This window comes from Panthera leo, chromosome D3 (genome assembly GCF_018350215.1).
Source record: "Panthera leo isolate Ple1 chromosome D3, P.leo_Ple1_pat1.1, whole genome shotgun sequence".
Lineage (NCBI taxonomy): Eukaryota > Metazoa > Chordata > Mammalia > Carnivora > Felidae > Panthera > Panthera leo.
The window spans coordinates 88,583,419-88,607,163 of NC_056690.1; the positions used below are offsets into that span (position 1 = coordinate 88,583,419).

The following is a 23,745-nucleotide window of genomic DNA, read 5'->3' on the forward strand; positions in this document are numbered from 1 at the left end:
AGTCTGATTATTACCAGTACTCAGACGTGGATCTCAGGGTTTGTTTTCATGACTGGTGTACATGTCTATAACAGTTAGCTGGTTGAGACATGCTGTTCCGTTAAAGTCACTAGATTTGGTTTCATTGTTGCAAGTGCCAAGTCCCCAAAGCGGGAACTGAGGTAAATAAAGATTAGGGTGGAGAAAATGAATGGACCATCATAGCCTCAACTTTGTGATCCTCCTAGTTCAAAGGCTAACAAGTCAGAATAATCATTTTCTGTCTCCATACAACAAATACACGCAATCTACTTTCAGTGATAGACATAAACTACAACAGCTGTAAACTGAGAATCAAAGAGATCAATACATGTGATCCCCAAGGATCCTGCCAAAAACTACAAGGAATTTGCTGCCTTTATTCTTGTCCACAACATCTGGCAGACTGACAACCTCACCAAGACAACACTGATCAAAACATTTTGATGGGGGGTGCCTGGGTGGCTCAGTTGGCTAAGCGTCCGACTCTTGATTTCAGCTCAGGTCACAATCTCGCGGTCATGAGATGAAGCCCCACCTCAGGCTGTGTTGGGTGTGGAGCCTGCTTGGGATTCTTATTCTCCCTCTGCACTGCCTCCTCTCTCTCTCAAAAAAATAAATAAAAAGTTCGTTGAGAATTCTGCAAAATCTTCTGAGTAATTCAACACATACACATGGAAATCAACATTATTTAAAGGAAGACAAATATTTTAGTCTAAAAAACCATTCAATAAAATTGATTTTAAATTTTAATTATTCCACCAGCCTATAAATCTATATACATACTTAAAAAAAAGTAATTTGAGCCAAGTATTACTTCCAATATTAAAATATTTCTGATCGTTATCCTCTTTATGGTACAACTGGACTCAATCACATGCTTAAGAGGAAGGAAGGGTAGGTCCCTGGCAGACTATGCAATTTTATATTATTATCCCTTGCTCAAAATTCTCATTATATTGAAAGTAAGAAACTCCTGACTATAAAGGTTTCAGTATGTTGGTATCCCATTAATAGACACAATGGTTATCACCAACCATTTACCATTAGCTCTGTTTTGAACACATATATTTAAAACTCACAGCTACTCTATAACCTCTCCTTCATTTTCTGGAAAAGAAACTGAGGCTTAAAGTCAAGGTGTTATAGATAAGAAAGGAGAGGAATTAACTGACTCTCACCAAATGGGTACTCTTTCATATATTTTCAGACTATTTTGATTTTTTTATCAATTAAAACACTTTAAAAATTCTTTTAATATTTATTTTGAGAGAGAGAGAGAGAGGGAGAGCAAGGGAGGGACAGAAAGACAGGGAGACACAGCATCCGAAGCAGGCTCCAGGCCCTGAGCCATCAGCACGGAGCCCGATGCAGGGCTCAAACCCATGGATTGAGAGATCATGACCTGAGCTGAAGTCGGAAGCTTAACCAACTGAGCCACCCAGGTGCCCAAAACACTTTTTTGAAATGATCTGTAATTTTGTTGTGAAAAATGCTTAACATTAATTTTAGAATTCAAAACACATACATGCATACCAAAATTATATATTTATATATTTATGATACATTCTCTTCTTGTACTTTTCCTGTAGTGATAAAAACATTCAACTTTTAAATAATTTCATTATATAGAAGAATACATATTCAGTAGTAGGGCATGAAAGGGACATGTATTTAGAGACACCATTACCATTTGGCATTGTGTACCTTTGGTCTTCGAGTCCAATAAACTATATTTTTCATAATTTTAGGTGAAGAGTTTATCAATTTAATAGAAACAAACAAATAAAAACAGAATAAGAACAGCAAACCTACTGCGGTGAGCTGAATAATAGCTCTCAAAGATGCCCACATCCTAATGCCCCGAATTTGTGAACGTTACTTGATATGCAAAAGAGACTTTGCAGATGTGATTATGGGCTTCACAATGTGGAGATTATTCCGGATTATCCAGGAGGGGCCAAGGTAATCACAGGCATCTTTACAGAGGAAAGGAGGAGCTCCAAGGGACAGAATGTGATATATAACAAGGAATCCAAGAGAGACCGAAGGTGACCTTGCTGGCTTTGAAGGAGAAGGAGCTATATAACCCACTCAATGGGAAGAGCACAGCTCTAGAAACTGGGACTGGTGAGGGAATGCATGCTTCACTACGGCCTCTCAAGACAGTGGCCCTGTTGACACCATGGTTTCAACCCAGTGACATCTATTTCAAATAATACATTTTTGTTGATTTAAGCATTAAATGTGCTTAAGGAACAGCAACAGGAATGAAGCCAATGTCCCTACTTACACCAGTAGCTAATTTCTTGGAGGAATCAGAACACGATCCACCAGCCCCTGTAGATGTAACTATGGCCACACAACACGGCAACAGGGGCGGGAAAGGCCGAATTGGGAAAAGAGTGAGATCTCTGACATGAGTAGCCAATGGCTTTTGACTAGAACACCCTGCAAGTCATCAGTCACGATTCGCTATGAAATGGTCAAGAGCAACATTTTCTAACTACTGACATCATTTAAAATTAGAGCAAACTCAAAGATTCACTCATGTCACCCAGAGGAGGAAGGACCGATGTCACCTCTAGTGCTCCAAGGACATTAGAAAAACATAGGCTTAGCCATCAGCATCTGTCATGCCATAAACAAGCCATCAGGTGAGTGTCTTGAGGGTAAAAATTCTAGTGTAAAATTCTAGTCTTGAGGGTAAAAATTCTAGTGGAGAAATTCTAGTGTAAACCATGGTGATTATTTAGTCTGAAAGAACAGGTCATTAGATAGTGACCTGTCCTCACCTGTTGGTATAATTACCACCTCCCAGAAAAGTCTATTGATTAGTTATCATTTCCTGACATCATAGATGTGTCTTGATTTTCCCAACATAGAAAAGAACATCTATATTCTTGTTTTCTTGGATTTAATACATTTCTTTAGAAAGTCGTATCAAAGTTATATTTATTGCTTTTAAAAAAATGTTTACCAAAACAATAACTGTTCATTGTAGAAAAATCATAAAACACTGAGGATCAAAAAACCTCGACACCTAAAATTAATCACTATTGCTACCTTAAATGAATTGCCTTCTACACACATGCATTACATATACAGCAGACACTCTATATTAAATATTTATCACATATACTTACGATATACTTTCATGCGTGTTTTGTTTGATATTTGCTTTGAGAATTTTATTTTTTTCACATAGCTCAATGTTTGTATCATTCTAACACAGCATCTAAAGAGTTAAAAGAATATATACAGGTTCCAAGAAGCATTTAACCAAGCCACTTAATTTTCATTGTTTAAATGCTTTTAAACATACTTATCACTAATATATACATATATTTTTAGATTAAGTTTCAGATCAACAGAAGAAAGCATGCATATATTCTCGTTCTCACACCATCTACAAAACTGGGTATTTTATTATGGCTATATTTTTAAACAATTGAATAGATAAAAACAGGCCTGATTCCTACTGAAATTTGCATCTCTTTGTTTACTGACACAGACCGGTGTATGTTTCCTATACCAACAGGCCATTTCTGCTTCTCTATGAATTGATTTTTCACTTTATTTGCCCCATTTTCTTCTCGTTGGCTTATATAACTTTCTCTAATTGTCTTATACAATCTTTACGCTTCTTTAAAATTTTTTTGTTTTATTCATTTTTGAGAGAGAGAGAGAAAGAGAGAGAGAGAGTGCACAGGCAGGGGAGGGAGACACAGAATCTGGAGCAGGCTCCAGGCTCTGAGCTGTCAGCACAGAGCCCGACGCGGGGCTCAGACTCACGAACTGTGAGATCATGACCTGAGCCGAAATTGGACACCCGCTGACTGAGCCACCGGGGCACTCCAATCTTTATTCTTCATAGTTAAGAATGTTTACCCTGCTGTTTATGTTGCCAATTATTCAATTCAGCTTTTCCTTTTTTATTTTAATTATGTTTTTATATTAACGCCTATCTTACTTTTGATGCTTATATATATGATACATCCCCTAGCCACACAGTGTTTTATGTTTACTTTAGAAACAGGTGCCAAAATAGGACACATGTGCAGCAATTTTGCCAGCATATTCTGTGTCTTACTGATATTTCTATATATGCCATCTGGTATTTATGCAGCTGTATGACAGATATAAGTAAATATTTCCTGTATTAGCAAAGTAGTCTTCAATGTTTCAAAACGCACCGACTCTTAGCAGTGAGGCATGGAGATCTCTACATTAAAACATCAGTTTACGATCAGCAGCATGGCTTCCTCTAATGAAGGTCATTTTCTTTCCTGGGTGAAATGCAGGAAAACACCATGCCTTTGGATCTTATCATTTACCCCAAACTTGTAATTGTGTTGGGGCTTGCTTTTTCTAGAGAGCAAATGAAACATTATTGCTGTGAGTTGATGACCATCAATATGTTTTGGTGTGTATTCTCAGAGAGCTCCTGAGCTCAGTGCACTTGGACGCTTCTAATCAAACATCTCTGCAACTTTTCACCCTGAAGATCCGCCAAATTTAGTTTACTGAGGTCACAGAACAATTTTACTTGTATCTTGCAAAGTTGGGCATGTGCACCCCGGCGGACAGAATGTAAATTGTGGACACAAGAGACAGATGGCATGCCAAACTATGCTCCAGACAAGAAACAATAATAAAACTAAACGGTGAAATAATAATCGCTCGCTGTGGCCAAAGAGCAAAGATGCTACTAATATAAACAAATGCTGGAGAGAGAGGAAAAAAAAGACCCTATGAGAAAAGAGTAAGGCTTTTTAAAGTACAGCGTTTCAGTGGATAGTTCACTAAAGTCGATGAGGAAGTACGTGGTGACGGGGTGGAGTAGAGTGCCAGATGGAAATGAACGTGTTCTGGAGTGAGTCACACGCTGCAATTCAGTTCGAATGAGTGCAGTAGCCCCATCCCATTCATCTCTGGGCCATCAGCGGTTGGGTGCTTATGCGTTAGATGAAGGAACAAAATGGCGGATGGAGGGATTCCAAGTAAGTATCAAAATGAAAACACGGATGCCTAGGTTAATAACCTAGTGGCCACTCTACTTTTAGGGTCAAGCTGATGTTAGAGTGATTGTTTTTTATATCTTTCCTACAATTCTACCTTGCCGCATCTCCTCAACTACCAAATCTAGAAAAAGCATGAACCAGTTAATAAATCATAACGTATCAGTTAATATATGTAAGTGACACATACAGATTGACATCCGGATTATCTAGTGCCTTCGAAAGTGCATATTGTTACAACAGGAATGTGTTTTGGTTTTCTATTGCGAAGTAACAAATTACTACAACCTTACCGCCTTACATTCAGGTCATTGGGAGCACTCCGTCTCTTGGGTCGCTGGACTGAGGCTCCCCCTGTCTCCCTGGCTCTCAGATAGGCAACATTCTCGGCTCCCAAAGCCTACCCCCATGCTCTGCCACATGGTCTTCTCTACAACGTGGCAATGTGTGGGGAATAAGTTTAAGAATTCTCTGAGCTTGCACCAATGGGTTAACAAGGCTTAGGGGGGAGAGTCGCCACAGGATGAAAGTGTCCAAGCACAGGTAGAGTCGGAGAGTCGCTGCACCAGGGCAAAAGAGCCCAGGATTAATCGTGAAATAAAACAAAGCATAGAGGGAAAAGCAGCTACAGGGTGAAAGTGCCCAGGGTGAATTAGTGAGAAAAATGCCGTGTTAGTGAGGTGGCACCCTCTATCTGTCTAAGCCCTAGAAAAGTTAAAATAGACACGGTGCCCAGTGCCTGCAGTAAATGGCCGTCTTTTCACCACCGGGACGTTGTCTTGACCCTGACCCCTAACACCACATACCATCAAAACCCCTTTTCTCTCACACGCGACTTAATGATCACTGTTGTATTGTCTCTTTCTGCATGTCCATCACATATGTAAGCCTTCTGGTCCTAATAAAACAGAAACAGGACCCTTGCTCAGGACTCTTGTCTCCTCCCTGACATTAGCCTCTCTCATATTCAATTCTGTGTCCGCTCTTTTGCTGCACAAGAGAGAACTCCAGACTCAAAGTCGGTGACAGCAGCGTGCTCCGTAAATGCCAGCAGGAGTATTTGCTACAGCTTAGAATGCCTCTGACTTCTTGCATTCATGCCTTTTAGACCTTCTTTTAAAAGGGCTTAAAGACTATCACCAGTATTTTTTGTGTATACTCAGCCCCGCCAGGACAGTTTCCCTTTTGATTAATTCAGAGTCAACTGATTAGGGACCTTAACTACTCATGCAAAATCCCTTTTGCCACGAAATGTAACATGATCACGGAGTGACATTCCATGATGTTCAGATTCTTCCTGCACTCAGCGGAGAGGTATGTATAAGCTCTATACACCAAAAGGTGGAAATGTTGGGGTCATCACTGCTATCACTGCCCACTCGTTGGCTCCCAGTGCCTCACTCTTGTCATGGATGCAAAATAGATTCTCCCTTTCTCACGGCTCCCGTGAGTATCACCGCACTACAGCACTGACTCAAAGTCCCAAACCTCACACCTAAGCCATCTAAATGTGGTACAGAAGAGGCTCCTGGGTTCAGCCCTTATAGGAGTCTAGACTGTAGCCCCAAGAGACCATTTTTCCTCCCCCCGTTAGACCCCAGAACCAAAGAGACAAATCACCTGTCCCAACACTCCATCACACAATGGTGGGAGAGGCACAGCATCATGGGTATAGAGTCTGGTTGGAAATAGGGAGAATGGAGAGTAAACGGGAGTCCCTGATCCATAATAGTTTTGAAGTCCAGCAGGACAAATGCTGGATTTCTTGGTACTGTGTTTCCATTTCTAGGAAAAACCCTCTGTCTCTATGAGCTTCACCCTCCAGGCTGGTGGTGCTGTGCTGTCACTCTTCCTTTCTATGAATGGTGACATACGTTTGCAGTTGGGCACTTTTATCTGATGGCTCCATGCCACAAGAATTTGGGGGTTCTGACGATGTCTCTTCATCGGTACTCTGCCTCTTTCAGCCCAAACCAAAAGAGTTTCTGCTGAAGTGGTCTTCTCAAGAAGCCCGTGGCCCTGACTTGAAATTCACTGGGTTTTGCTCTCAGACAGATGCTCACCCAAAGTCTCTGATGCAATCCTGTCTCTCCCCATGGGTCCTGCTGAGGTGGCTGAGGGTCAGCGCCCTAGTCCTCCTGGATGCCCTCCAGTCTGGAAGATCTGTGAGCCATACCTCCAACCTCCGGAAAGGGCCCTTCTGTTACCGACACTGTGCTCTTCTGCTGTCTCTGGTGATTTAGCAGAGGCTATACGGTCACACATTCAGCCTCATCCCCTGCCATGCGTTTGGCAGTCACTTCTGACTTTTTAACATCTCTGCCACCTGGAGAGGCTGGCAGTTTTCAAAACCTTCGGGTCCTGATTGCTTTTTGCTCACGGGTTCTCCCCTCGATTTGCTTCTTCCCTCTCACAAGCTACTGTAAGCAGCAAGAGATGCCAGGCTATGCCTTCAACACTCTCTGCAGTAATTTACTTAGTCACGTAGCCAGTGTTGGTCCCTCAGCAGGTCCTGCAGGACAATTTCTCTGAGCTTTCCGCCACGGCAAAACAACGATTTCCTTCCCCCGGTTCCGTCCCAGCCCTCCCCAGCAGCCCTCGGAGTCCAGATTTATTCTGCCCATCTAACGCAATGCAGGCCTTTTCTAGCATGCTCCTCAAAATTCGACCAACCTATGACCACTGCCTGATCCCATGCCGCTTCCACGTTTTAGATATTTGTTAGGGCGACACCTCACTTTCAGTACCAAAACCTGCAATAGTTTTCCATTGATGTGTAACAAATCAGCACCAGTTTAGCATCCATTAGTCTCTAGCTTAGTATGTTCCAGAGCAGAAGTCCCTGGTTATAATTTTACTTGAGTCTAATCTTGTAGGGCATAGGAAAGTGGAGTACTGTAGGATTATAGCATGTTTGTGCAACATGTAGACAGAAGGCACAGCGGATAGGACAGAGGCATCAAAATTCAGGTTGAAAAGCACATAAACCAGTGTTGACATGTCTGAGCTATATGACTGATGTAGAAGTGTTCCCTATTGTTATCGTCATCTTTATCATTCATCATCTTTAGAAAATGGGAGCTCTGTCCATTCCTTACAAGTGATAAAGTCATCCACAAGAGAATTTATGAGCTTCAGAATCAGGTCTTCGATCCTTGCCACGGGACTGTTCAATCACTAAGCATGGAGTTTTGGGTGCGCAGGGAAAGTCAGTTTCCTTCCCTGGATCTTTTCTTATTCTGTCTGAATTCACAAAATGTTTGGGATTAGAAGAGACAGTCCCTGAGCTCTCCTTTAACATCTAAAAATATAACAAACAAAAACCAGAATCAGACCTATACGTACAGAGAATGAACTGATAGTCGCCAGAGGGGATGGGTTGGGGGGGATGGACAAAAGGGGCGAAGAAGAGGGGAGATACAGGTTTTCAGTTATGGACTGAGTAAGTCACAGGACTAAAAGGCAGAACATAAGGAACAGAGTCACTGATATTGTGACAGTGCTGTAGTAGGGCAGAGGGGAGCTACACTTGTGGTGAGCATAGCATCACGGACAAACTTGTCAAATCACTAAGTTGTCCACCTGAAACTAATGGAACATTGGGTGTCAACTCTACTCAAAAAACTACATCATATGGTCCCGACATGAGACCTTTTGACATATATTAGAATATTGTTGAATGTGCCGTAAGCACTTCTCAACGCTGCACTGGGCATACTGCCTAATAAATGCTAAGAACCAAGAAAAACGTCAAAGTGGTTTCTTATTATTTGAGTAAGACAAAGCTGGTCGTTGATTTCACACCAATAGTTTTCACTCCATATGTGTGTGGATGTGTATGGAGTAAGATTAGAGGCATGTATATTATTAATATTATATATGGATTATATAATATAAATAAGAGAGTATATTACATATAAACTATGTTTACATATATGATATATATACTATATAAATGTTATACCTATCATCATCAAGAAAACAAAAAGGTAATGCAAAATACTTTCTTAGCCACCAATATGGACTAGAACAATACCATTTGGGGAACTTGAAACGTCATAAATAGAGTTCCTTTATTTCCTCATTAAAGTCCTTAAAACGACCTAAGCCACTCAGTAGCATCACCGAAGTATTAGCACTGATCGAAGTTCATTTCTTGTTGTTTTGAAATTTTCATCTCTTATCTGGAATACCTTGACTTTGATACGGAAAGGCTTGGTCCATACCCACACACGTCATCACACAATGTCTTTGATCCTTGGCATGTCATGGTTGAAGTCCAACCAGTTTCAGCCAAAAATAAAGCAATACAATGCAAAATATCAAAAAGCTACAGAGGAAACATGACATGGACGATAAATTTGTTCTAATCAGAGCTATTGTAAACTTTATGAGATAAACACAGAGAATGCTACTGTACCACCTGTCACTGACGTGACCGTGATAAGCCATCCACTGTGCAGGAACATAAAAATTGGGGTGCTTTCCTCCTATGGAGGACGGATGCCATGGTTTTTCTGGATTCAACTTTGAAAAGTCCACCCGCTTGGAGGACTTCTGGAGATCGTTTACGTACCTGCATGAAAACTCTTTCTTTCAGCTCAAATAGAAATACTTCCAATGGCATCTGCACAGTATGACATAATGCATCGTTTCTTGTACCAGCAGGATCTTAAAGACTCATGGAACTCAATCAGTGTTAGAGTTGAACGGGATCAGCGAAGTTTACCAGTTTGTTCCCTACAAAACTCAGACATTCCCCTACACCATTCACACCACCTGGTGACCCATTTGCAGACTGACTGCCACCTAGCCAGAGCCTGTACCCTCTATGGGAATCCATTCAGTTTGGGAATACCACACATCCTGTGAGCTACACGTTTTTCCTAAGTATCGCTCCAACATTTCCCTACAATTTAACAAACAAATCTTACCTTTCAGACATCAATCCGTATCACCAGCGTGAGTCTCAGGTAGTGACCACATTTAGAACAAAACAACAACAAAATCTCTCAGATAAACTACGCCGCTCTTCCTTTGACTTTGTCTCATGATTCTAGTTGCTTCTGCATCCTGGCCAGCCACTTCCCATGGATGATCCTCCTTATTAACAATACCCAGAACAGAACAGGTGCTGCAAATCTACAGTTTGACCAGTGAGGCTCCCCAAGAGCTGACCTTCTTTGAGTTGTTTACCTACCTTTCCTTCATAGAAGCTAATACTGCAAAAGATATTTTTTGCCAATTGTTAAAAAAAAAAAAAAAAAAACAGCTTTAGCTCATACTGCGTTTGAATGACATAAAACTTTAGGAAGTCCTAGGAGGCAGGGCTCTTCTATACTATTGTTGTTTTAGTTGACATTTGAAACCTAAGGATGTATTTTTTCATTTTTACCCCCATTGCATTTTACGGTATCGTGTTGATAAAAATAGATGTTTGTGATCTTTTAAAAAAATTGATTATATTATCTAACATGTTAGCTAGCCCTTCCTTATGTGTATCATTTAAATGAAATACGAGTTTTCAACATATTATCACCCAACATTGATAAGGATATCAAATAAGTACCTTTAACCCCCCCCCCACCAAAGGCAAAACCTATTGGTGACAGTGGGGTAATCAGCAAGGACACCAAATGGGCTGACCTTGTAGTCTGAATTTCTTCCCACTCTAACCAAGAAAACGACGAGATTTTTTTTTTTTGGCCCAATATCTTGCTGACATAAAAATGCTCTACCTCTAACATTTTGATCAACTGTTGAAATGAGGACACGATAGCAACATGCTGTTTCAATCTGCAGTAATCCCAGGAGAGATAATGCACTCCATGGTGGAATCGAGATTGACACAGACTGAGACGTTTGCCACTTCCAGGGTCCCAGAATTCTCCAACTGGGTAGTCAGACAGGAATTTAAAGCCAAACCTATTCACTACCTGAAAGAATTGTCTAATATATTTCACATTTATGAATTGAAAAAATATTGGATGCTGTGCCAATCACTGAGAAACTCTGGCGATTTCAAAACTATTTTTTCTATTTAAAAATATATAGTTTCAAAATACAGGCTGCTGATTTCCTAAAGCGGAATTTTTCAGGATTATTTTTTTTTCATTTGTATAAATTTATTAAACATGAATTATTCAGGGTTTCTGAAGAACATTCCAAATATATCTATTAATGTGACTCATTATTTGTTAGAACATAATTTTCTAAAATTGCTGCGGTTTGCACATAATTCTGGATATCACCCATGGTGCCATTTTAAATATTTTCTGAAACTTTTTCTATTTACTCTCCTCCCAGGCAATTCTCTCTCTTTGCTTACTTTAATGGGAACTCGGTCGTCTCAGACCTATTTGCAATAAATGGAATTGCAAGAGAAGCTTACTAAAGAGAACCTACCAAATATTTTTATGCAGGTTTTTAAGACTTAAACTTAAACTTCATCAGAAGCTGCTGAAGTTCCAGACGCTTCGTAAGAGCTAAACCAGAGACAAACAAAATCCTCATTTCCCAGTCGAAGCGGGAACTGTCTTAACCAAGGCTATCATGCATATGCTAAAATAAGGAAGCAGAATGTAATAGGTAACTCTCTCCCGTCGCTGGATCAGAATGAAGGAAAGGGAATCTCAGTGTTATTAACACCTTGTTACAACGCACCCCACTGTGCTCACGCTGCATGGACAAAACACCATTAGCGGCTTACGAGACTTGCATCATATGACATATGTGAAGGACAAATAGTCAAGTGCAGAGAATCTTACGTTCTTGGAAGGATGTGAACAGCATCTGAAATCTGCTGTTTCGACTGCCCTCATCGGCCCACATGCGGATGACCCCAAGACCTGTGCGGAGCATGACGTCATTGGCCACGGTGCTGCAGAACTTAGCCTTCAGGTCCCCCACGGAACTGCTCCCATCATACACGGCCACAAAGTTCCTTTTGCATTCATTGGAATTCTGCATCTCGTAGTCCAAGAAACGTAGGTAGATCTGTAAAGTAACAACAAAGCCGCGGTCATTTCCGCAGATTGAAACACGCAAGTAGTTCAGTGAGTACCAGCCTCTCTCTCTAGTCTCACAAGACAGTCTTGATTACACTCAGTCTTATGATTTTTCTCCTGGGGATAGCAGGAAATAAAGATGTACAACTAACATCAAACCGTGCTTACTATTTTTTTCAAGTGTTATTTTCCTTTCTTCATGGACATACATGTAGGATAACAACTTGTTTGAATTAATAGTAAAGGAAACAGAAATGGTGTCAAAAGATAGTCTCTGATTTCACTTTGTTTAAATCCCTTCCCATAACCACATTGCTTCATTTTTCAAGTAGAGCATGTTAAAAAAAAATTTAAAGAAAGGGCGCTAATCTATGATTATTCTCACCACAACATAGAGTCAAAGCCATTTAGTTAAGTCCACATAAATAAAAATTAAATTAACATTTAATGGGTAACAATGCCCCATGCAACCTACACCGTAGATTATTTTTAAATACTCCCAACTACTCTACAAAGTTTTATCGTCCTATTCAGATGATGAAACTAAGACTCCGCTGGTATAAACTGGAGATCAGACGGGGTCTCTCTAACTCCCAAGGCTCTGACCCTTCCACAATATAACGCTGCTGCAGATGATGCGGTTTCATGGTCAACAGATATTATTTGACTCTGTTCCGATGGACAGTAAAAACTCACAAGCAGTTAATTTAGCTACAGATAAGTGTGAAAAGAAGTCATCTGTCCATGCACGCCATCAGTTTGGCATTACCTACACCCTGGCCTTTGACTTTGTCCCAGACACTGTTAAGGGCCCTGGGGACACAACAGTGAACAAAAGAGTGAGGCTCGGTGTTGAAAATGTGTGTCAATGAAACCATGACACCAGGACGTAATGTCACAGCAAAAGAAGTGATATAAAGAAAAAAAACAATCTGTGCTCTGTGACAGGGATATCTGGAATAGTTCTGAAATACAGAAGGCATCCTCACAAATACTTACTAAGTGACTAAGTGTTTTCTAACATGCAAGGCTATGTATGAGAGTTCGTCTTCTATACCCTTCTGTCATTAATGCGGTATGGATGTAAACCAAAGACACGCGTTCACCTACAAATCAATCGCTTCCATCTTTATATTCATTTTGCTCATTTATTCATAAACTCTGAATCCCATAAAACAAAACTTTCTCAGATTCAGTATGTCTGCCCTAAATTTAAAAGTTTCAATGTTTCAAATTAAAAGACATTTCTCTTCTGTCCTCAATGTTCTAACTGAATGGGGTACTGATCTTTATTAATTTCACCTTCAGAATGGTTCTTTTCCATCTCTGACAGGTCTATGATATTTCAGCAGTCTCCTGCCGGCCCTGGATATGTCCTAGTTTCTTACTTTCCAGTTCATTCTCACAGCCCGGCCCAGTCAAAGTTATATTTCTTTTTTTTTTTTTTTAATGTTTATTTATTTTTAACGGAGAGAGAGAGAGACTGAGCATGAGTGGGGGCGGGGTAGAGAGAGAGGGAGACACAGAATCCGAAGCGGGCTCCAGGCTCCGAGCTGTCAGCACAGAGCCCGATGCGGGGCTCGAACTCACAGACTGCGAGATCATGACCCCAGCCGAAGTCGGACGCTCAACCTACTGAGCCATCCAGGCGCCCCCAAAGTTATATTTCTAAGAAACAAATTTAACAATCCTACTACAATCTTTAACTACTTCCAAATAATTATATTTTTTTTAAAAAAAGCTTAAAAATCACGAACGGGCAAAGTCTTCTTCTTCTGTTTGAATATTTCACACTTACTTTACAAAATGCCATCCTCTATGCATATGACATTAGTCACACAAAAATGACCATCCCTATTTTCTGCCTACCAACCTCTTCCTGATGTTTTTTTACACACCAGTGCCGAATATTCAAGTGCCCCCACTCTCCAGCCACGGTAGAATTATTCTCTACATCCTCTATGATAAAATATTAGTTTGAATGTATTATAAGCTTTAGTTACTGGTTCTATGAAACTTTAGTGTCACTAAACCACGTGCTCCCAAAAAGCTGGGGCAGAGGTGTACGTTTTTGTACTCAAAGTGTCGAACCATGTGTTGTATATACGGGGCACTCCATCAAAGTTCCTGAGGGGATGTGCCTGTGAATGACTGACTGACTGACTGGAAAGTTCTATTTTGTCATTGACTTCACTTATTTCAGTACCCGGCAACTAGTGATTGCGTCCCTGTATACCCGACTGTTTTAAGGGCTGTAACTAATAATTATACAGAATAACTGGCCTTTTATTTCTTGCAGTAGGAAATCATACGCAAAAATTCCCCAAACAGGGTATTTTTCTTATAACTCTGAACTGTCAGAAAACCACAAGACAGTTTGTTACAGACTCATTAGGGAGAACTGACTGAACATAATAAAATGGGAGTCCCAAGTCCGGAAATACTCCTATAAATTTGAGGAAGAACAACAGAGAAATAGGGAGAAATGGACAAAAATTGAGAAACACTGGGAGGCACTTGAGTTTTATTATGCTTTGCTTGGTGAGGTTTTCACATACGCAGGCGGTCTGTAACATTACAGTTCGAGCTAATCTAAAATTTCCAGACACTTTGATGTTAACTTTAATTGCCGTGACTACAAACATAATATATACGTCCTAAAACACCTTGCATGTTCCTCCTTCCCAGTGGCGTTGTACTTTATTTTATCAGAAGGTCAACTATTACTCAGGTAACCCATCTAGGATTCACTTTTCCCAACCAAATATTACATTCCTGAAAGCCATCCAGGAAACGCCAAAATGTCTCCTTGAACCAGGCATACCTGGGAATGTTAAACCTTCCAGGGTTTTCCTAACTGCTTTGTTTTATGAGTTTCCACGTGGATTTATAACAAGGTGTTGGGTGTTTCTGATGACCTTGACCATGAAGCTGGAGTGAAGGAGACAAAAAAGTTGCTCAAGGGATGTAAGTAAATCAATGTGGGAACCTTCGATAGGAATAAAATACCTACTCCTTGCTTTACAGCTCTTTTCACTGTACTTCATCACCCCATCCTGACTAAAGGAAACAAATTGAAAGCACTATAAAAATATAAATACCTATAAAATCTAGAGATTTTTTCTTATAAGGTAATAAACCTGCTAAATGCAACAAAAAATCAAATAAATATTTTAATCTTCAAGTACCATACGGTCAACCCAACCGAGTTTCTTAGCCCTCAAAAGAATTTGCAATTAGAATCGTAAATATGCATAGTTACCGATAGGAGGAAATACTGAGTAGGGGAGGTGAAAAGATCCTTTGGAGTGTCTTGTAAAGTAACCCTTCCCTCCAGTGTCCTTCCAAAGCTATAAAAACCAAACACTATGCCCACAGAAAGAAGGAATTAATCGTTTGACTAATTTAAGAAAGACAGATAGTTGAGAGCCTGCTGTTTCCAGGTTGAATGAGTCAGTGGCCTAATTGGCCTGAACAATTATTTCGAGTATCTTTCTTACGCTGCATGTAGAAGCCCGGCTTAAGATGCTAATTTATTATTTGCATCGTGTACCGGCAATAACCTAAGACATTGCGCTGACGCATGATTTCACTCAAATCTCTCAGTAACAACATACACTTGCTGCAGCCATTTTAAAATGAAAAGGCCAAGATTGGGCGGGGGGGGGGGGGGGGGGGGGGGAGGTACAGCCAAGTCACTTTCTCACAGTGACCTAGGCCCTTAGGTAAGTCGTTGGTATTGAACTCAGGTCTGCTGGACATTTGCTACTTCTCACTGCACTGCACAGACTCCTATAATTTTTTTTTAATTATCACAGACTTATAGCCCAGAAAGAAAGTCACAAAGTTAAAGAAAGCAAACACCAATAAAATAAATAAGTGAGCAAGCAAAACCAAGCTGTTGGCAAATCCAGATAAAAACGAGGGTCACAGAAAACAAATGGGTCCCTCTGAAATAAATGGCTGTCTTAAATTTTCTTAAAAAGATTGGTTTACAGAAAAGCACTGCTCTTGTTAGAAAGGCAATTTGCATATTCAGCCCATAGTTTCTCATTTTACAGCTCTAGAGAGTTTCCACATTTTCCATGCGAGGTGACTGATGTGTATTCTTACATGAAATGGAGTGACAGAAATCTAAGCCCCTTTTTCTATTTAAAGGCCATTCTTAGTAGACAGAATACTATTTCTGGAGGAAGTGAACAATTAGTCACTGGATTTTTATATATTCCCTTCTGGAGCATTCCATTATTGTTTAACTTCATTTTTCTTAATCATTGAAGAAAAGAAGTAAAACATGCCAGCGGTTATTACCTTTACTGGGGGCAGAGCTGTTGGGGCAAAAGCCAATGTCATTAGCCAGAAAAGCGATCGTGCTTCTCCACACTAGCTCTAGGATACATCATCTCACAGCCTTCCTTATATTATGACTTAAATGGTATCTTGCCAGCCTAAGGTTTGGGCCATAAGATCACCGAGGGAAAGACTGTCACGGTTTTTATTTAAGGTAGAAAACTACAGAAAGTTCTTTAGCCTCTCTGCTGAGAAAAAGGGGAAATGATAAACAGAATCATATATAACCCCAGTAAAATAGTCAGATTACCATCTCCTCTCAGTGAATCATTTTGATGCATTCTTCTTTCTAATCAATCACCAAGAGTTTGAGCTGACAAAGTGATTTATTGAACAGGACCAGAGGGGGTTCAGAGCACATAAGTAATTTCTAGTAATATCTGGCTTCCAAATCACACTAATATGGAAAACAGAATCCCTTTTGTGCACTTAAAGCAAATAACTCTAGCTAACAATTTACTAAGGAATAATATTTACAAACAAACATTTAATACCAGCCTTTCAACCTGGTCCCTCCCCTCGTGTCACAAGGATATGCAGAACACAGACACTGTTTGGGGCAATTATTTAAGACTTGCCAGAACAGCTTTCTCCATGAAAATACACTTTAAATACACTCGGGTCTGAGAAACGCTGTCCATGGTTTCAGAACTACTTTCCACTTTGATAAAGAAAGCCACATTCTTAAGAAAAAGTGTGTAGCCTGGGGCTTCTGAGCTTGCTGTCTTATTTGTGGCCGGACATGACAGCCTTATCATTTTAGATATGACATCCCATGAATTCGGAATGTAGCAGCATCCCCTGTATTTGGAGGAGAACATCAGAACATCATACTCTTTGCTGAATCGTTGAAAAGACACACCCTACAACAAGTCCTGATACGAATATCAAGGCGATTTTTCTGGCATGTACGAGCGAGTATCAAAGCACTTAAAGTCCGTCTCCAAAATCTGACAGTGCGAAACTGAGATTTCGCTTGCAAACCGGGTGGAGTCCTAACAGGTCCAAGGGTGGTTTTCGTTGTGTTTACCCAATTTTGTTTCCGTGTTTGGAGATAATCAAGTCAGACTCAGTCTTCAGAACCCTAAATCTTATCACTGTAATCAAGGATAGTTACTACCCTTCATCTCTTGTGTTAGTTTTCTCCTTGCCCCATAACAAGTTACCAGAAATAGAGCAACTTTACTCAAGACCCGTTTCGGATCTCTGAGTCTGTAGGGCAGAAGTAATTGTGGGCTGGCCTGTGTTCTCTGCTAAGGGCATATGAGGCTGAAAACCCACCTGCTTGCCATTCTAGGAGCAAGGTCCCTGCTTTCTCGATGACCAGTTACCAGGGATCACTTTTAGCTCTTAGACAGCGTTCTTCGTTCCTCTGACTTCCCCTTCTGCCGACAGCCAGAGAAAATCCAGCTTTTAAAGGGCTCATGTGGTTAGATTAGGCTCACTTGGATAAACTCTCTTTTAATTAACCCAAGCCAACTGAGTGGTAGCCTTAATTGCTTCGGCACAATCCCTTTGCCAGGTAGTTTAACATAATCAGGTATGTGATATTTTATATTCACAGTTCCACCGACGGGGCTGGAAATCCTGGATTGTCGTATCTAAGATTCTGCCTACAATTAAGTTCATCATATAATTAACTTTAAAGCAACTTCACTATAAAATATTGACTTACTATAATTGTCAAGTTTTCCTGTTTATTTAATGCTAATTTTCTTTAAAACATTTTTGAGTCACGTGACAACACATTAAACACTAACGTGAAGTTTTAAATGATGGGTGATTACTAAAAGCTAGAGTTTTATTGTCCCAACACCTTAATCGTTAAGTTAATTATTTTCACTGCTGTACTTTTATAAGTGTTTGATTTATTTCTTTTCCTATCTTAACAAATTTGACAATTTCCCCCAAATAGTGTGGTTTTGTGACATCACACCAGACCGGGAGTCAGGATATGGAAATCTCGCCTTAGCTCTGTACTAACAAACCAAATATTTGGGCATTTATCAGAGACTCATCACGTTTTGATCTTGAAAGGAGTTTAATGTTACCTGGGCCAAAAAAATTACCTGACTTTAACATTATTGTACAAAATTTCTGCTAAACTTTATTTGGATTCTTCTTATGGATTTGATTTTGGGGCGGCTCCATTATTAAAACCAAAAGCAGAAACCCTGTTTGTACTGAATCAAAAGCTATTCTTTTTCCAGCTTTGAGCATTCAAATAAATTGTAATACTTGAAACACTGCAGATTAGCCCTTACCTGCCTGTTCGTCTGTCCTACGACAGTCCTTTAAATGTCTGAAGATGGCTACCACATCCATTTTTCTAGATACACATCAGTTTGTTGTTTTATTCTGAGTTTTAACTGAATGACAGTCATTTGGCTTGGTACTAAGTATCTAGAGATAAAGAAGGCCCAGCCTTCACGGAATTAACATTCAAATAGGTACCCTCCTGTGATCATCCAACATTCTTCCCTGTTGGTTCTTTTCTGTACCAGATCCAGAACACGAAGCCATAAGACCCTGTGGCCATCCTTGTTCTAGAATCTACAGAGAGACATCTCTGGATTCCACTCTTAACCCCGGGTAAGACGTCATTATCCTGTCTTAGCTTATTCACCTTTAAATGAGCCAATCAGTAGCCGATTTCCAATGTTCTTTCTGGCTCTAGCATGCCAAATTCTAAGAAATCTGGATGAATCACCTTCTAATTAAAGGTGATCATCTGTGTTACTATTTTCTATTTGTCAAAAAGTCTGAGAAGCAATGTAAATACTTGATATACGTTTTAGTAGAACCCCAGTGAGCTATTTAGCATTAGTTGCATTGTGCAACTATGTTTCAATCCCCAGTTATCATTCAAAAATTCACCACGGGCCACTTCAAGTTTAACTTGTGCTTTGACAGTCTAGTCTCACAAGCTGCTAGGAAGTCTGCAACAACAGAAAGCCCACATAGGCAGTCATATTCTTGCTTTTCTCCACCGTTATTCAAAGCCACTTCCTATCCTATCACCTTTAATTTCGCAGAGAAAGCCTGTCACAATAGAGTCATCTTTGTCTAACTCTGCAGGCGGCTTCCCCTTTGGGTCACAGAATGCCAAATTCTGTAACAGACAGGTACACTGGGTATTGTTACTCTGGAATTGTACAAAAGACAGCCTATTTACCATCCGGGGGGAAAAAAAAAAAAACGACATGTGTTTACACTCCCATAAAAACCCTCTCTTTAACACTCCAGGGACAAAGATGCCGGGAACAACAATGAGGTGGGGCTCAAATGTTTCCAGCTGGAAAAAAATTTTTTTCTGATCTTTCATTCATAGAGTTTAAGAAAAATGAATAGCATTTGCATGTGAACCCACAGATTATGTAAGAGAGCAATCTAGCTCCCTTATAATCCAGGCAGGGGGTTGCCTTTTATGTTGCGAACAGCCTTGGTTTTTTGTTTTGTTTTGTTTTGTTTTGTTTTTAAGGAGGGATCACTGTGTCTTTCTTCATAATACAACAAACGTTTTCAAAGATTTGGACAAATGCAAAGAGACCTGCTGGTGGAAAGACTGGAAGCAGAGCACGGCTCTGAATCTCTGTAACTGGAAGTCTGGGGAGAGGGTGCTGCACGTTCAGACTGCACGCAGACCCCAGAGACACATTGATGGGAAAGTCAAGTGAAGAAAGCCAACACGCTTCCTCAAGATCACTCTATTTTCCCCTCATCCTGGATAGCCAGCCACCAAATTCTCCTTTTTCTATCCTTTACCTGTCTACTGTCACAACCAGCCTCCACTGTGGGCATCACCTCCACCGTGGGGATCACCTCAACCATGGGGATCACCTCCACCGTGAAGATAAACCTCCACCGTGGGGATTACCTCCACCTTGGGGATCAACCTCCACCATGAGGATCACCACCACCATGGGATCAACCTCCACCATGGGGATCACCTCCACCGTGGGGATCAACCTCCACCATGGGGATTACCTCCACCGTGGAGATCAACCTCCACCGTGGGGATCACCACCACCATGGGATCAACCTCCACCGTGGGGATCACTTCCACCATGGGGATCACCTCAACCGTGGGGATCACCTCCACTGTGGAGTTCAACCTCAACCGTAGGGATCACCTCCACCATGGGGATCACTTCCACCATGGAAATCATCACCACCGTGGGGATCACTGCCACATCTTCCTACTGGGTCTTCTGCCTGTAGTGTTCAGTCTTCTGTCGCTACTTCACAAGGAAAACCTACTTTTCCAGAATGCAAATCTGATCACACCATTTTCCTGCTTCACACTCTTGCGTGTATCACTAATGCTAGTGGGGTGAATCCAAGTTCTTTAGGGTTCCTACAGAGCCCTTTGACTTAAAGACTCACCATCCACCTCCATTCTACTTGGTCACATTCAATGACTCAATTCCTAAAAAAAGCTCACTGTCCTATGATTCTATGACCCTGATGGCTATTCCCTCTACCTAGAGAGCCCTCCCACCTTGTCTACCTGATACAATACTGTTTTTCATTAAAATTCAGTGGACACCCTGGCGGAATTTGATTCCACGTGTGACTTACCTTCTGAGGTATACACGTGCTTCTCCCGCTCTGTACTACACCTTATAAACACGTCAACAACTCTGTCTCATTCCTTGGATTAGTTGGTTACATATTTGTCTAAGAATTAAACTGGAAGCATGAAGACAGTGGCCGGCATGCTTTTTTTATTTCTCCAGCGTGGTGCTCGAGATTTTACAGAGCCACTAAATCTATTAACGAAATAACCAACTGTTTCAAGCTCAATAAATAGTCAACTACAAACCCAATAAACCAATAATGCTCGGTTGAAACAATATAACTGAGGAATAACAATAAAGAGAGGAGGATAAGCAAATAATCGACAGTCTCCACCTATGATAGTGACTGACAAAATCATTCCCAGTATTTCTTCATATCTTAGTAGTAGGATAAGTATGGTTGTTCTAAAGAAGTATTTCCAAAATAGTGGCCTGGGTTTGAATCTGACCTCTAATATACTTAATTTCATAACATATACATTAACAATTTTAAGAAAGTATTGCCAGCATTTGAAACTCAAGGTAACCTACATAAAATTCCAACTCCTGCCACATTATGAAAACACTAGAGGATTTGGTAACGCAGCAATACTTTTTCATAACGACAATCGAAAGAAGCGTGATGCGGGCGCCTGGGTGGCTCAGCTGGTCGGGTGTCCAACTTTGGCTCATGTCATGATCCGGCGATCTAGGAGTTTGAGCCCTGCATCAGGCTCTTGTGCTGACAGCTCGGAGACTGGAGCCTGCTTCGGATTCTGTGTCTCCCTCTCTGTGCCCCTCCCCCCTCAGACCGTGTGTCTCTCTCTCAAAAATCAATAAACATTAAAAAATTTTCAAAAAAAAGAGAGAGAGAGAAAGGAGGGTAAGAGGAGGTGAAGTCCTGGTTGGTCTCTTTGCCTGGGCACAGACCCCCAGCCTTATCATAAGGTATTTTATATGCCAGAGATACATGATTTTACAAGTCTTGGGCAATTTCTTCCAAAGATATGGTTTTAGGTTAAAACAAGAACAGAGTGCAGATACTGACAGTAAAAGCGTATGTGTAATTATACTTAGAATCTTAGCTTACAGATAGCATTTCAATCCATTTTTCAGCGGGGGCAGTTACGTTACAGCCTCTTGGGCACACTCTCCACTACACCTTATATGTAGTCTCTTGGGCAGGTGATCAAATGCCCCCTTCAGCACCCTCTCCATGTTATTTACGACACCGAAAGTTTCCTTGGATGGGGAGAGACAGGTTGCATTTCAAAACCGAAAGAAAATGACAGCTTATGATCGCACTCTGAAACCTACTAAGCGCGTCCGGTGGGTTAAAGGCCGTGCATGTTGCAGACGCTTCCCAAGCTGACTGTCGAATCTGTTTTCCCCTTAAGACTGACCTTGGATCGTGGAGGTGCCCGGATGTACCACTTGCAATCCACGGCCTCGCTGGCAGAAGCTTTGCCTTCCTTCATAATCTGTACAGACTCCACAATTCCTTCTGGGCCGCCCATCTCAAACTCACATGCTAAATAACAAAACGCCAAACAAACATACAAAAATGGAGCTTGAATAATAAACCAAAAGTATATTTCAGAGCAGAAAACAGAGACCTCTGAACATTATTGAATATCTACGTTACGAACCTGGTAATGGTTTCAAAACGCCAAGGTCCTTAAAGTCAGGATCTTAAAAATTGAGAAAAAGATAATTAGTCTTATTCTGCATTTATTACTTAAAACGATGTTGAGTAATACACCATTACGTTATTCAGGAATCTGCCAAGAAATAGATTAAGAGAAATTAAGTGGCCAAATAAACGCCTGCATGGTAATGTTAAGACCGAAATGTTAATTTATAAAACCGAACTATTACCACAGGGTTTTTCGTCAATACGCAAGAAGCCACTTTTCAAGACCTTCCAAGGCCACTCTTCATGTAATCGTCAAATGGAAATACTGCTCACCGTTTCGGACTCCACAATCGGACACTGGTTGTTTTTGCAAAATGTATCCATAGGTAAGTGAGGCTTTGAATAAACTTCCATCTGTGACACATACAGTCATTTTGCCTGATTTAACAAATTCTGTAACTTTTGGGGACACAAATCTCTTTGCCATTGCAATACCGGGAGCACAGAGTTAAGGTGTGAAACCGAGGGCCTCTCTCCCCCAGCAGAACGCCATCATCCTGTTTCCAGCAGCCCTCTTCCCTCTTTATTCCATGCTAGCTCCCCAAGTTTTTCTCAGTAGTCTGCTGTGCCTTCTCAACCCCAGCTCTCTCCCTGCTTTTCCCCTCACACCAGGTCCCCGGGGCCAGATATGTGTCCTTGTCTGCTCATGTACTTGGGGGAAGCTTGATTTATCACAAGTCTCAGAAGCGGCCTACTTGTTATAGGCCAAGAACGGTGGTCTTGATTCCATATCCTGAAATTGATTTTGAGGTTAGTATGCAACCAGTGAAATATAATGGTGAGCCTAGTGGAAGGCTTCTGAGGAAAGTTTCTTCGAGAACAAAAAGAAACAGGGTGTATTTAGTTTTCTGGCTCACGTCATGGTCTGGTTTGTACGGGGACCCGCTGGGGTCATGCATGGCGGTCAGCTTATGAGGTTGACGGGCACTAATGTGAGAAGATGCTAACTCTTAAGGCTGAGCAGAATGGAACCATCGAGAACCATGAGTCCTTCTGGATCTCCCTGGTGCACCCTCTTCAACTACTCCATAGTCACACTTCTCTGGGCCTTTTGCTTTTTGCAACAATGTACGTCCTTATAACCTGTTACTTTG

The 23,745-nt window shown here is 40.9% G+C and overlaps 1 protein-coding gene across 2 annotated transcripts in view; it reads right to left on the reverse strand.

The window, feature by feature from the left end:
- NETO1 (neuropilin and tolloid like 1) overlaps positions 1-23,745 on the reverse strand; it is a 109,280-nt gene that overhangs the window by 20,659 nt on the left and 64,876 nt on the right. The window contains exons 5-9 of one of the 2 annotated variants that reach the window (XM_042910586.1): positions 22,605-22,646; positions 22,359-22,486; positions 22,116-22,197; positions 20,898-20,902; positions 11,807-12,035 (exon numbers count right to left, since the gene is read on the reverse strand). In XM_042910586.1, the coding sequence (XP_042766520.1) occupies positions 11,807-12,035; positions 20,898-20,902; positions 22,116-22,197; positions 22,359-22,486; positions 22,605-22,646 (486 nt within the window). The remainder of the gene's footprint in view (positions 1-11,806; positions 12,036-20,897; positions 20,903-22,115; positions 22,198-22,358; positions 22,487-22,604; positions 22,647-23,745) is intronic. The other variant, XM_042910587.1, reaches the window with a different exon arrangement.